At 45.6% G+C, this 15,332-nt stretch overlaps 1 protein-coding gene across 3 annotated transcripts in view; it reads left to right on the forward strand.

Annotated features, from left to right (window-relative positions):
* The window catches only part of PRKN (parkin RBR E3 ubiquitin protein ligase), a 1,287,019-nt gene extending 1,274,846 nt beyond the window's left edge, over positions 1-12,173 (forward strand). For 2 of the 3 annotated variants that reach the window (XM_080807235.1, XM_080807236.1), the window contains exons 11-12: positions 3,985-4,102; positions 8,918-11,301. In XM_080807235.1, the coding sequence (XP_080663361.1) occupies positions 3,985-4,102; positions 8,918-9,030 (231 nt within the window). In that variant the 3' untranslated portion in view covers positions 9,031-11,301. Of the gene's footprint in view, positions 1-3,984; positions 4,103-8,917; positions 11,302-11,588 lie in introns of those variants that run through there. The other variant, XM_080807237.1, reaches the window with a different exon arrangement.
* The last annotated feature ends 3,159 nt before the right edge of the window (positions 12,174-15,332 follow it).

The following is a 15,332-nucleotide window of genomic DNA, read 5'->3' on the forward strand; positions in this document are numbered from 1 at the left end:
AGCATTTTCTCTTTCCCTTTCTAGGCATCAGGGATTTCCTTTCCTTCTCTACCAGATCAGCCATGCATTAAGCAAAGACTTATCTTCCATATTCCATCCATCATTTTTAGATGTGGAGACCAGGGAGAATTGCACTCAGTGCACAGTGTGCCATATTGCTGAAAAGCTACATTTTGAAATTAGTTTTTAGTAAGTAAAATTATATATTTCTCTGCTCTAGATGCCCCAATAAACAATGTTTATTGTTTGTCTAATGCCTCACTTTAGAGTTACAAGCTCCTGGGCCTTAAAAAGAAAATCTTGGAACATATGTTGGGGGGGGGGGGCATTTGCTGTGTATCCCTGAGGGTTAGGCCCACGTGTGAATCTGAGCTGCCTGGAAGATGTGTAGTTCAGACCAAAACCTACTTACTAAATCTTGCAACCGCTCTCCTTAACCACACCTTTATCCCCCTGCACTCTCAGCCACGAGTGGCCTGTAAACTGGGGCCGAAGGAAGTTCTCAGTACCTGTGGTTGTTCTTAGCCATTAAACTTACTCTGTTACATCCTAACCAAGTATTAACAAATCAGAGGACACCCTCTGAGTTATAAAGGAAGTTTCCTTTATGATGTAACAGAAAGAAATTTGCTTCTTCACTGCAAGGACCATGACGAGGATGCACCCCATTGCCCCACCTGGTTCTTCGGATCTTACTCCCAGATGATTAGCAGGTTCGTGTCTTGGTGTGTTGTGCCATTTCTTCATTCACTAAGCTAAAATACAGAGTGCCTCCCAGGTACCTGGCACTAGACCAGACACTGGAGATGTGAGGAGGACACAAACGTGATCTTGGCTCCGGACAAATTCACTTTCTATTAGAAATAATAGAAATATAAACACTAATTACAACAAAACCCACTAAATACTGCAAGTGAGGTACAAACACAGTGATTTATGTCATGATGAGCCCCGGGTGATATAGGGAAGTGTTGAATCACTATATTGCACACTGAAACTAAAATATATTGTATGTTAACTATACTGGAATTAAAATTTAAAAAACAGTTATTTGCTTTATAATATACTGCTCTCTTTTTGAGATATGATTGATATGTGACATTATGTTAGATTTAGATGTACGACATAGCGATTATATATATAATCACATGTATAATATATATTACATATTATATATATATATATATATATTGAAATGATGACCACAAGTTTAGTTAACATCCCTCACCACATATAAATACAACCTTTTTTCTTCTCATAAGAACTTCTAAGGTCTACTCTCTTTGCAACTTTCAAATACATAATACAGTATTGTTAACTACTTTTTCCCCAAACCCACCTCTAGCCACCATCAATCTGTTCTCTGTATCTCTGAGTTCAGGCTTAGATTCTACATATAAGCGAGACCATATAGTATCTGTCTTTCTCTCTAAGTTACTTCACTTTGCATAATGCCCTCAAGCTCTATCCGTGTTGTCACAAAGGGCAGGATACCGTCTTCCACGGTGTCTATCCAGTTTACGCCCCCCCAGCAATGCACAAGAGCTCCCTCTTCTCCGCATCTGCCACTGTTCTCTCTTGTCTCTTTGCAATATCCACTCTAACAGACATGAGGAGAAATCTCATAGTGGCTTTGATTTGCATTTCCCCGATGAGGAGCGCTGCAGGCACTTTTTATGTACCTGTAGGCCATTTGTATGCCTTCTTTGGAAAAATGTCTGCTCAGATCCTCTGCCCATTGTTTTTTTTATCAGATTGCTTGGTTTTATTGCCATTGCATTTTCTGAGTTCTATTTATATTTTGGATACTAACCTCTTAACAGAAGATTTTCGAGTATCTTCCCCCAATCAGCAAGTTGCCTTTTAGTGTTACTGATGGTTTCTGTTGCTGTGCAGAAGCTTGTTAGTCGGATGGAGTCCCATTTGTTTATTTTTGCTTTGGTTGACTTTGCTTTTGGTGTCTTTACGACTGAAAACTTTAACATTTTTTAAGTATTTAGAACCTGATGGTGAGATGTTAAAAGCTGGATTCATACGCGGGGTGGAGGTTTCTACTCACCAGATTTGGCATCTTAAGGTAACTCACCGCACTGGGGTGACCAGATGATGACTACATACTAAGGCCGCATCACTCTCACCACTTAGAAAACCTGCTAAGCACAGTGGTGCTGGACAGAGTTTGATTCTCAAAGCACAATATTATGTGTTAGAAACCTGTAGGTGAGCATCTTTGGTTTGGGTTTCCATCCTTCAGGATTTCAAAAAAAAAAAGAGAGAGAGAGAGAGAGATTTTATTTCTTTCCTTGAGAGAAAGAGAGAGCATGAACATGAGCAGGGGTAGAGTTAGTGGGAGAAGCAGACTCCCTGCTGAGCAGGGAGCCCGATGTGGGACTTGATCTGAGGACCCTGGAATCATGACCTGAGCCGAAGGCAGATGCTTAACCAGCTGAGCCACCCGGCACCCCCATGTTTTCCAAATTTTTACATTTGATGGGCACCGATGCTGCCATATACGCTGATGTAAGCATTTCTGAACCTGGCACTTGACCTTTATTAATTACTCAGAGGCCTCACTTGAAAAATAAGTTTGATATCTTATTAGAAACCCCACCGTTTTCTCTAGGCTATTGGGAGGAACAACTAAAAAATAGAAGTCAAAGTGTAAAAAATAATGTTATAAATTTGCAAAGTATTATTAGTATTATTAGACTAATATCAGAGTATTAGAGCACTTTTTTGTTATTTGATTTCTTCACTAATTTATATTTGAAGTTAGCTTTAGTAGTTTGTTGATATAAAAATAGCTCTGGAGATATTTTTAATTAGTTATTACAGGTTAGTAAAATGGCTTGCACGCTCATATTAATTTTAAAGTATAGAAGAAACAAATGTTTTGAATACGATAGAGGCCAAAATGGAGGGGTTCTGTTCGGATGAAGATGTTGGAATATATTTAAATATAGACCTAGACCACAAGGTTCTTGTACTGAATCCAAAAATATGCCCATTCTTTTTCTGCACACTTCATCCAGTACTGAAGGAAGTGTGAGAGATTGCAGTGTCTGAGTGGTTGGACGGGAGCAGAATGAAACCTCCCTTCCTCTTTGTCCTAAGAGTCGGGAAAAACTCAGTCCTGTGACAATAACAATATTAACAAACATTTCTGAGAGCTCGCCATGTGAGAGAGCCTGAGGTAATTCATAGTATCACTTAACAACGTGCATCAGATACCAGTTCTAAGCCTTTCAAGAAATTCACTCAACCCCTGATAGCCCAGCGCCTTAGGCATTCCTTGTTTCCCTCTAAGAGTTGAGAACTTTCGGAGAGGTGACGGTGTGTCTTACAGTCCCTCACCTGGATGAGGCTGGGGTTGGAGCCCGGGCAGCTGTCCCCAGACTCCCAGTCTTCTCCCCCGGCTCTTCCCAACCCCCTCCTCCTTCCATGTCACGTCAACTCCGTTTCCTTCTTCCGGCTCCTGTCCCTTCTGTGACAACATTTGGAGCTCCCCATTCTCCAGGTGCAAGAATGAAGGATAACGAGATGTAAAGGAATCTTGAAACATCCCCCTTACCAGCTCTGGGCAAGTGTTGAGCCCACCTCCTCCTCGGTGGGAAAGAAACATGAGTACACTCGCCTGACAAAGCATCGAAGGCTGTGTCTGTAGAGCATTCTCACCTCTCCTGCACGGTTCACACCTGATAGACGTCATTCATGACCATTATCCAAAACAACCGAAGAAGGGATCTCGCACTATAAAATTAAGCCGTGTTTTCTCAGCATGTAAGCAAAGGCCGCAGGCAGAGGAAACCGTGTTCCGTGCATGTCGGGCCTTGTCCCACACCTGTCAAATGTGTTTATGCTTGAGCCTCTTCCTTGAGGGCACACCCAGCTCTAAGAATTTTCTGGACCTGTGTCTCAAACAACCGACACATCAACCCCCACATAAAGCTCTGAGTCGCAGCCCCTTCTGTCTTCGTTCCGCAGGCTTACCGAGTTGACCAGAAGGCCGCGGAGCAAGCTCGGTGGGAAGAGGCCTCCAAAGAGACGATCAAGAAAACCACCAAGCCCTGTCCCCGCTGCCACGTGCCCGTTGAGAAAAATGGTGAGTCCGGGAAAAAGTGAGGATTGGGGGAGGGGGAGCTCTCCTTGGAGAGCGGGAGCCGCGTGGCTGTAACAGTCAGGAACTGTAAGAGGACATGTAACTGACGAGCTCAGCACTCTGGGAATTTGGAGCCGTTGGCCAGAGCACCAGTCTCCGCTCTCCCTGGCCAAGTTTTTAAACTGCCTAAGGCTGAGATCCTCCTCTGTCAAAGAGAGATGAAAACAGAAGCTGTCTCACACCAGGAGAATCAGGAGCTGTCGCGCACGGCAGATACACAGCCAAGTGCCTGGTTTAGACAATCAGTAAACCTAATTGCCCTCATAATTATTAATTATTAATAATATTAGACACTTTGTATCAGGTAAGCGGTCCACTAGTATAGCTATATATATATATATATATATATATATATGTATATATATTACAGAAGCTTCCCAGCCCCGTATTTCTCAGTGTTCTGATGTCTAGAGCTCCTCGGTAGGGAAAGAGTTGCCAGGTCATTCCTATAGGATGTCCCTCTTACATCATAACAACCACACAAACAATTAACTCATATTGAGCATTTACTGGGTGTTTGGCCTAAGTTCCCTACAAATGTCAGATGATTTAATGCTTGCAGAAATCACAATATATTCCCATTCTCAATATGCATTAGCAACTCAGAATCCTTTTGTAAAGAAATTGGTTTAATTTTGTTTAATTTCCTGGTTCCCAAATTTGGGAGCCATGAATTCTTTTTTTTTTTTTTTTTTTTTTCCTATCACACCACCTTATAGACCTTTGGAGAGCAGCGTGCACTTGGGCTTTGGCTTGTCCATCCTTGTTGCAGGAGATTTAGTGCTTCGTATTATTATGCTACTTGCCTGCTTTGTTAAAATCTGTCTCTCCATAAACCTATTCCTTTAGCCTTTTACCAACTACTCTCTCAGTTTTGAGAAGGTGAAGTGACCGTGGGGAGATGCGTCTGGGGTTCACCCTCACCTGCCGCCGGTCATTTAGGAGTCCCCCCGTAGGCCCTGCTCTGGGTGGGTTCACGGGCATAGACACGCGAGATCCGTATCTGAACGCTTCTCTTCTTAACGACCCTCCAATCCCAAGAAGGGCTGGGACCCCCCAGCCCCGACGCACTCAGTAACTGCCGGAGCCCCGTGGCTGTGGGGACCCGCGGGGCTTGCAGATGGCAGGACCGTCCTTCCTGCTCCTGTCCTCATGGGCAAGGAGCCCCTGTAACCCACCGAAGGACACGGGGGGGAGGCCCGCTCAGCTCCACGATGGTGCATCTGTGCCAGTGGCTGCACTTCTTCTCCCCTTGAGCTTCCCAGAGCTGGGATGACGGCAGCAGGGTCATGTGGCCTGCGGCCGTGGGCGTGCATCCTCCCTGCTCGGCGGCGCTGGTCTGTTTGGCTCTGGGCTGCCCCGTTCACGGTGATTCTGATACCTCGCACCAACCAGGGCCCCGGCTGCCATCCGTCCGGGATGTGCCAACCAGCGTAAAGCCATCACAGTCCAGTGCCCAGAGCCCGTTCCAAGTGTGAGAGGTGACCGCTGGCTCGCTGGGGAGCGGAACCCAACGGTCTCAGGACAGGCCCGCAAGCCAGTTTCCCCAGTTGTGTCCCTCAGATGGTCTTCACTGATGCAAACGAGAGCGCCGGCACAGCCTAGAGCGGCAGGAATGGGCTCAGCTCAGGCCAAGCCCCTGGCTCGGAGACAATGGTCTCCTGGAAATAAAGACATAAATGTGCGTCATGAGTCCTCGCGTCCCTCCGTGCGCTGGGACGTGCCTGGAAGGTGGGCTGGCATCACGCGTGAAGAGAGGACGTCAGTGGAGCCGGGGCAGGAACTCTTGCAGTCCTCACTGCTCCAGGGTGCCGTGTAGGCAAGTGGAAGTCGGAAAAGGTGCAGGGCCGCCTGGGTGGCTCAGCTGGTTCGGCGACTGCCACCAGCTTGGGTGATGATCCTGGAATCCTGGGATCGAGTCTCGAGTCAGGCTCTCTGCTCAGCGGGGAGTCTGCTTCTCCCTCTCCCTCTCTCCCTCCCCTGCCATGCTCTCTCTCTCAGTCTGGCTCTCCCTCAAATAAATAAATAAAACATTAAAAAAAAGAAAAGAAAAGATGCAAAAAGCCTTCACCAGGGAGGGGACGCAGTGCTGATAAACACAGGCTAGTGCTCCAGTTCACACCTATTTCAAGAATGCACATTAATAGTAAGAAACCATGTTGCTATTACCAAAGGGCAGGAACCTTGCCTGTCTCTTTCCTGGGCCCAGAAGAGCACCTGACAAATACTCACTGAATTAAAAAGTAGCTAGTTAAAGTGGTAACACATAAACAGATATATTTTTTAAGATTTTATTTATTAGAGAGAGAGAGAGAGAGAAAGAGCACAAGCAGGAGGAGCAGAAGACAGAGGGAGAAGCAGGCTCCCCACTGAGAAGGGAGCCTGATCCGGGGCTCCATCCCAGGACCCCAGGATCAGGACCTGAGCCGAAGGCAGACGCTTAGCTGCTAAATCAACTGCCCCCCATCTCCGATTGCTTTGAAGTATCAGGATTTGCTATAAATGGAAAGCCCTGATTTTTCACTGATAGATTTTTAACCCATGAAACTTTAAGCTTATTAATAATAAGTATTATTCGTCTAAAGTAAAGTATTATTTTTAAAGCATACAGCAGAGATAGGTGTGAGCTCTGTGCGCAAGAAAAGCTGGTTTCATGATCTCATTCTCAAAGTAAATTCATGGCCTCTGTCATAGTCACCCGAATCCCAGAAAGGAGTTCTTCCTGCCCCAAAGCCACAAACGACATGAGGCTCATTCCCATGTCGAACCCAGGCGAAGCCTCATTGCTTCCTCCTGCCAGCCTCAGTCTGGGAAAGCGTCTTCCTTCCCTTCCAAGCCCAGACCGAGGAGACGCCGTTTCCATTCCCTGATCGACAAGTGCCTGTTGCCGGTTAAATCTCCCTTCAGGTTGTTCCAGAACTTCTACTCCTTCCTTAAACCTAATGAAAGAGTCGCTGGCCCCGGCCACGGTGCTGATGGGAACAGGTGCCTCAGCCCGTGGACAGAATTCTCTAGGAGGGAAGCCGTGTTTTCTTCGTTTAAATGACCACAGAGTCAGGGGACATTGTCGGCAGCGTCTTGCTTACAGTTACTTTTGTGCTGGCAAAGCTTTTAGAATCAGAGTCCCTGGTGCTTTTCTGTATTGTGGGAGCCTATGGCCTTGCATCTATTAAGCACCGGGGGGCTTAAAGAAAGTTAATAACATGAATTCTTTCTCTTCCCGTTTCCTTTCTTCTTATCCTGTGGAGCCATCATGATTCTTGTTTCTATAATAAAATGTTATTTGTAATATTAGTATTTTCAAAGATTTTGGTATTGTAGGAAGACATTTTGTTATTTACATCATGAGCATATAATCGTTAAATACGTATTTAAAATTAGACAGTCCTGCAATCGTGTAACCCTAAATGGGAAATATTAAGATAAAAGTATCATAGGTGAGTCTTCCCTTTATTTTCTGCATATTTTTAAGCTTTAAATGCTCTTGAAAACAAACCGAAAACAAGTAGCAAAGTAGGGGATTCTTAAATGCCCTTAAATTATCCTACAACAGATTCCTTCAGTTACATATTCATAAATATTTAAATCAGTGGAGGGTCTCATGCCACATTTCTAATAATAAAAATGAGATAGTACGGAAGCAATTACCTGGAAAATTTGGCAAGGAAAAATGACTTAAGAGGATAATTGGTGAAACTGAATAATAGAGCGCATCCAATGTTATGTCAGATTCAAGCAAAGAGCTGCTTTTGCCTGAATTGTCTAGGAAACTCAGTCACAAACTGTTCTCTGCATCTAACTTCATACAAGTAACTCTGCACTCCACTGCAGACTGGATGTCTGAGCCCCAGAAGCAAATCAGAAGTGAATTAACAAATGTGTGATGGGGAAGAATCCCAAAATAAGTCCCAGAATGAGCAAGTGTTCATCTCATGCTGTGAATGCCCTGTTCTATGAAAGAAGGACAAATCCTGGTTAAATCTCAGGCTTTGCCACTTAGAAGTACTGGACCTTGAGAGAATTCTACAACAGAGTAACATTCCTACTCACCAGGCACTTTTGAGGAGGAATGAGGTAATCCATGTAGAGTACCCAGTATCCCTCGTCCACTCATCTTAAATACAATTTTGAATAGCATTAAGGAATGAATTCTCTGTTAAATATTTTTTTAAAAGATTTTATTTACTTTTTTGACAGAGAGCATAAGTAGGGGGAGCAACAGGCAGAGGGAGAGGGAGAAGCAGGCTTTCCCCTGAGCTGGGAGCCCAAGGCGGGGCTCGATCCTGGGACCCTGGGATCATGACCTGAGCTGAAGGCAGACGCTTAACTGACTGAGCCACCAGGCGCTCCTCCATTAAATCCTTCTCATGCTGCTTTCCCAACTCCTGTTCCATGAATCTTGCCATGCCAACTAATATTATACGTTCTATGTTAAATCACTTAGTATGTTAACATCTATTTAAAACATGAAACAATATACAGTTCTATAAGGAATGGGCCCCATCCGTGAAACACAAAGCCTTTGTCTCTAAATCCCATTTCAGGGAAGTAAATAAACTGAAATTCACAAATGGCATTTGTCCTCGATGGGAGTGGCGTGCGACACCCTCACTCCTTTCCTAACCAATGTCCTACCGTCCGGACGTCCTGGGCCGGCTTGGGACGTCCCCTTAGAGAGTCCTTTGGGGCGCCGTGTGTGGTGTGGGTGCGGGAAGGAGTGTTGTGCAGGTGTTTGCCTGTGTCTTTGTCTGCCCGCAGGAGGCTGCATGCACATGAAGTGCCCGCAGCCCCAGTGCGGGCTGGAGTGGTGCTGGGCCTGCAGCTGTGAGTGGAACCGCGCCTGCATGGGGGACCACTGGTTCGACGTGTAGCCGCAGCCCGCCAGCGAGCGCCTCCTGCCGTCCAGCCTGGGAACGTACCAAGGCTCCCGCCCTTCGGGGCTCCTTCTCCACTCCCCCCCCAACTCTCTCTCTCTCTCTCTCTCTTGCACGCACGCGCGCGCGCACACACACACGCACGCACACACACGCACACACACAGACACGCACAACCCCTCAAGTTTCTTCCAAAACCACGAAAACAAAGTTACGGGAGAAGCTCCTGGGATCCCACGAGCAACAGCGGGAAGCATTCTCAGGCCTCAGCACTACACACACCCCAGAGCCCAGAGGAAAGTGCATCCCGCCTTTTGCACGGATCGTCATTCTCCCGGGAATTCAAGTTGGGCTGGATTTAAGCAGCAGAAAGAGAGAGATTTCTCAGGTTTAATTTCCTGCATTGTACCTTCTGCAAAGATTGGGAAGAAGCCACTGGCGAGGAGATAGTTTGGAGGGACCATTGTCAGTGGTTCTCCGTAAGACCGCGGGTCGATTGGGAGAACTATATTCTCGGCTTCAAGAGCAATGGTCCTATTTAAATTTTCAGAGAGCATCTATCCCCAAAGAACCACAGGCAATAGTCAAAAGTCGGTGTTTATCCCTAAGAATTCTATCTTTATATATCGCACTGATGGGATATCAACTATGCATAAATCAGCTTGTCAACTAGCGAGAAATTTTGAAAGTTAACTTGAATTTGACATTATAGGAAAGAGATCAAAACTTCATGTACTTTTCATTCCATTTAATTATTTGAGAACCTAGAAAGAGACTGTTTTTCTGAGAATACTACGAAGTCTGTAATTTGATTTTAAACATTCATTTTGCAGCTTGCGGAATAAGCTAGTACATTTGGCCTCACTCTAAATTTAATGGGTAGGGTACCTTTACAGGAAACATTTTTAGAAGTGGTTTTATAATGATTCTCAATGTTAACAAAAGTTCAGGGTGTTGAGGCAGAAATCTTTAAAGGAGGAGCATTTCCAGGGCTGACAGCATGGAACCAAGACTGATTCTGCACCGCAAAGGTTTATGGTCTTTCTGCAGGTGCTGGGTCCCTCCGCTGCATGCCCCAGGGGTTCAGCCCCCTGAATGGGTTGCTCCAAGGAGAGCTCTTCTCTAGGACAGTGGAGTCATACAAAAGATTTCTTCATGTTAACATGGATCAAAGTGGAGTGTTGATCAAGTTTTCCTCTTTTTTTTTTTTTTTTTGAGGCGTTCACGACACATCAAAAAGAGATGTGTTTACGCGAAATACCACAGACCTCATTTTCTACACCACAGTAAATAGATGAAAAACTACAACCACTGTCTTTGGTTCTCATCATCTGTCTTCTCAGGGCTTCTCTTTGTAGACATAGCACCAGAAATCCTTGCTGCAGGAGAGAAGGAATGACCTCAGAACATTTCCCAAGAACATCTGTCCCTCTGTCCCTAACCATCCTCCCAGGGACAGTCCTGCCTGATCTCCCTTTTCCCTCAGAGGCTGGTCCCGGGACAAGACGGGGTGTGGCAAGCACAGGGGTTTTAATCAGCCTCGTTGGGTTTTAATCGGCCTCGTTTGGTTTTAATCAGCCTTCACTCTGTCAGAAAATCCAGCCTCCCCAGTGTGACCCCAAAGCTGTCAGACTCATGTCACAAAGCCTTAAAGATCATAGCGAGGGAACAGAGAGCTGGTATCTGTAGGCAGGAGAAAAAGGAAGGTCACGAGGCACGAGCTCGCATGTTCCAGGGGCTGGTATCAGTGACGGCACATTACTGACAATCCCAGCAAGTAGCTTCTCACACCGACCCAGCAGGACAAATCAGGTGGCCCCCTCTCTCATGTGGAGCACCCAGTATTTTATATCCACTATAGCTTTTGGGTTTAGTGACACTGTCCTGATCGCTGCCTTCCAAATGTGCGTGTTGTGTTGGGTGTGCAAAGCCCGAACAGGGTTTGCTCTCATGGCTTCAGGCACAGTAGGTAGAAGTTTCTAGGGCTCTGCTCCTTTCCTGGTGGTGGTCTTTTCTCTCCCCCCACCCCCACCCCAGAATAGAACATGGAGACAAGTTAAAGGGAAAAAACAGCCTCTGTAAAGGAATGGAAATCACAAACCACTATAAATGAACATGCTTGACCATGAAATGTGTAATCAAATGTGACTAGATCAAAAGAATAGAAATAAAATCTTTGCAGAAGACTCTTTATTTTTCTCTGAAACTTGTAAAGGGATATTTGACAACTATGTCTAAGGTTGTACTCAAATTATCAATAAAAGCATCAAAAGAGCTTTTGAGTCCATCTCTGAAGAGAGTTATTTGGTAGATGCCGGAGGCGCGGGGAGGGGAGGGGAGGGGAGGGCAGCCCCGGACACCTTGCTCAGGAGCCTCCCTCGGGGCCGAAAGGGACCGCCTGGCAGGGCAACGGCCGTTTTTTATCTAAAAAGCAAACCGTCTTAAAATCTAACGGTGACTTTCCTGCTCTATCAGCAAACTTCTCTACTCACTGTTTCAAACAGAAGTCTGAGTCAGGAAAAAACCACAAGGATTCTCTGTGTAATGTCTTGCAGAAAAGCTCGGTGACTGTGCATTGCTGTGACCGTGGGTGTGTTGATACTGCATTTCTTTAAAACCGTTGCCGTGGCTGGAATGAGTGACAATGAGCCTGTGTTTGAGCAAGCTGGACTGGAACATTCTTGGAGAGCTCCTATGCATACAACAAGCAAGGCGCACACCATGAGGGCCCGTTGGTGACAAGCAGCATAGGGAGGTGCTCTAAAGAAACACGAAGCTTCCAGGAATGATGACCCGGCACTGACACTCATCTCCAGGGTGTGAGTTAGAGACCTGGCACTGGGAAGGCAAACGAGTAAGCACAGATGCGGAGTGCTCACTTGAAAGGAACAGCAGCGGTGGGGAAAAGCCAGCATCGTTGGTTGGGTGGTGTTCCGCGTCTACCACCGTCCTTGCTCGGCCATTCCTGGTACCATGGAAGGGATCAATGTCGATTTTTAGAAGAAAATCCTATTTCAAAACGACACTGAACCCGTCTTCCAGTTACCTGCTGTGAATGAACTGTCCGACCCCAGATATTTAAAAATTTCCTCTGCCCACAGGTTCCGTCCCTGTGCCTTAATAAACCACCATTTTGCACCAAAAAGAAAAAAAAAATTCTCTCTGCAGTTTGGATAATCACGCAAAAAAGGGTGAGAAGTATTGTCTGGGAAGACATTCGGCGCACAGATGCGTGGCTTTGCCTTGGAGAGCCCACAGTGTTCCCAGTTGTCGTCTTCTGACGTGTGGACTGAGAGAATCAATTTTGTCAGCATCAGAAGGTAACTGGACCCCAGAAGACAGACTCACATTAGTCCAACTCATAAGAGAACAAAGCATAAAATCTGGAACATCAAGTAAATGTATATTTACCATGAGAAGCTCATGTCCTGATCATCACACATGATTTTCCATCTGCCTAGAATCTTTCCAACCTCTTCCTTCAACACCCTCTCCTCCCCACTTCGGCCAGCCAGCCTCAGATCTCCATTTAACCAACTCCCCCAGACACCCTTCTGTGGCCATCCTGGCCTTCAACTGAAGGTCCTTCCTGAATGTTCCCAGGGCCGCACGACTTCCCAGAGCTGTGTGGTGTTTTTCCCAATTACCAGCAAATTCTCCACCTCTCCACACAGCAACTGGGTGTCCTACAAGTCAATTCAATTCTCACACTACCTCAAAGGTCAGGCCCCACAGGTAAGAGCTCAGTTTCACCAGACCATCCCCATGTCAGACATGGCCCAAGTTCCCGGTTGCCCACTGTACTTCTCATTGACTGGCTGTGAGTCTGGGGTCCCCATGACTCCCTCCTCAGGCTCAGTACCTCACTAGAATGACTCACAAAACTCAGGATAGCATTTTACGTACTATTATTGGCTTGTGATAAAGAAAGCAAACTCAAGGATTGCCAAATGGAGAATTGCATAGGGAAGGGTGGGGTGGGGTGGGATGGGATGGGGTGGGGTGGGGTGGGGTGGGGTGTGTACACAGAGTTTCTGTGACCCCTACAGGGGCATCGGGCCCCACCTTCTGAACAAAAACTGGGAAGCCCTCTGAAACACGTTGTTTAAGGGTTTCTACAGAGGTTTCATTAAGTAGGCACGATGGGTAATATCATTGGCCATTAGTGATTAGTAATTAACTCCATCTCTGTCCTTCTGGAGATGGTGAGGGACTGGGACGGAAAGTTCCAGCCCTCTAATCATGCCTTGGTTTTTCTGGCAACCACCCCCCATCCCGAAGCTACCTGAGGCCCCACAACCACAGATAACTCATTAGCATACAAAAGACACTCATCACTCCAGAGATTCCAAAACTTCGGGGAGCTATGTGCCAGAAGCAAAATACATAGGTATTATATTTATTTTTATTATAACTTATTTGCATATATATATATAATTTTTTTTTGAGAGGGTAAAGAGGGGAGGGGCAGAGGGAGAAAGGATGTTAAGCAGGCTCTGTGTGGAGCACGGAGGTGTTGTTCGTGGGGCTCGATCTCACAACCCTTAGATCATGACCTGTTCCAGAATCAAGAGTCCCACGCTTAACCGACCAAGCCACCTGGGCGCTCCATACATAGCATTTATTGTACAAAACTTTACTCATCTATCCTCCTAAGAGCAGGTAAGAACATAACTCTGGCGCTCACCTTTGTATCCATAATACCTAGCACTCGGCTTGCCACAGACCAGGCTCCAGCGCTACGGAACTGCATTTTGGAATTCTGAGAAAATCCACATGGAAAATCAAACTACAGTGGAAAGCATCCTTGCTGAGCCTAGGCTCAGCGCTCAGTGACTTAGCTGCTCGGTGTGTGGACGAGTAACCCCAGCACAGATGTATCGTTTTCCATTACAAATGTACATCCGACACAGGCTAGGTCCTCCTGGTCTCAGGTCAGGTCACCTCACCTCAAAGAGTTTCTGAGCTGTGTGGTCAAAGGTTGTACTTTTGAACTCCCTATTATGACTGCCCTGCCCCCTTCCCTCTCCCTGCCCCGGGTGAGCTCACCTGTACATTGGGTGATCCCGAAGACCCCCGCCGCCCTAGCAAAGGCTCGCCCCACTGTACTTCCTTTCTGTATGTGGTGTGATTCACCCATGGTTCTTGGATTTTGAATTTCAACTTCAGAGGGACTACAATGACAGCTTTGAAGGATACATTCAGCATCAAATCTCCACTCAGTATCCTTTCCCTACAAAGTTTTCCTTGTGCATTTATTATTACTGCAAATATAGTTATTCCATTATTATGTGCCTGTTATAAAGAAGGCGAAAAAAGAAAAACCACCATCTAGAAATAATTATTTTGCGTCTTACATATTTCCATTTAAAAACAGAGGATGAGCCTCTACCTACGTCAATAGATTTCTATATGGACAATTTTCGAGGACCGCATTGTGGTCTCCTGTGTATATACTAATTAAGTTAACAAGTGTATTTTTTAGGCTTCCAGATCTAATTCAAAAGTGTGGGTTTTTTTTAAATGTAGTCATTAAACAGTCTGGATATTGAAAGTGTTATGCAGCCTGAAAATATATTTGCAGCATGATGTTAGGCAAAAGGAGTTTACCAAAAGTGTATGTGTACTGTCACTAAAACTATTTTAGAAAATTCTGAAGAAGAAATGATTGAAGAACATACATTAAAGTGTAGTTTGCGGGAACCTGAGTGGCTCAGTGGGTTAAAGCCTCTGCTTTCAGCTCAGGTCATGATCCCAGGGTACTGGGATCAAGTCCCGCATCGGGCTCTCTGCTCAGCAGGGAGCCTGCTTCCTCCTCTCTCTCGGCCTGCCTCTCTGCCTACTTGCGATCTCTATCTGTCAAATAAATAAATAAAATCTTAAAAAAAAAAAGTGTAGTTTGCTATGGTGATAAAATTATACGTGATTTTTTTTTACTCGTCTCTACTTTCTGTGTTTTTTGGCAGTGTGAAAATATCACTTCAATTGAAAATAATAGTTTTTTAATATCCCATGACAGTGAAAGTAGCTCAGACTGCTTGCAGTTGAAGAGTGATTGTCCCATCAATAATTCTGCTCTCGGGGAGCCTGGGTGGCTCAGTCAGTTAAGCATCTGCCTTTGGCTCTGGTCGTGATCCCAGGGTCTGGGGTTGGGAACCACATCGGGCTCCCTGCTCAGCGGAAGTCTGCTTCTCCTTCTGTTCCCCAACCCCCACGCTCCTGCTCTTTCTCTCTCTCAAATAAATAAGATCTTTAAAATTTTTCAAATAATTCTGCTCTTGAATTACCTGAACTTTTAC

Source organism: Martes martes (genome assembly GCF_963455335.1).
Source record: "Martes martes genome assembly, chromosome: 6".
In the NCBI taxonomy this organism is placed as follows: domain Eukaryota; kingdom Metazoa; phylum Chordata; class Mammalia; order Carnivora; family Mustelidae; genus Martes; species Martes martes.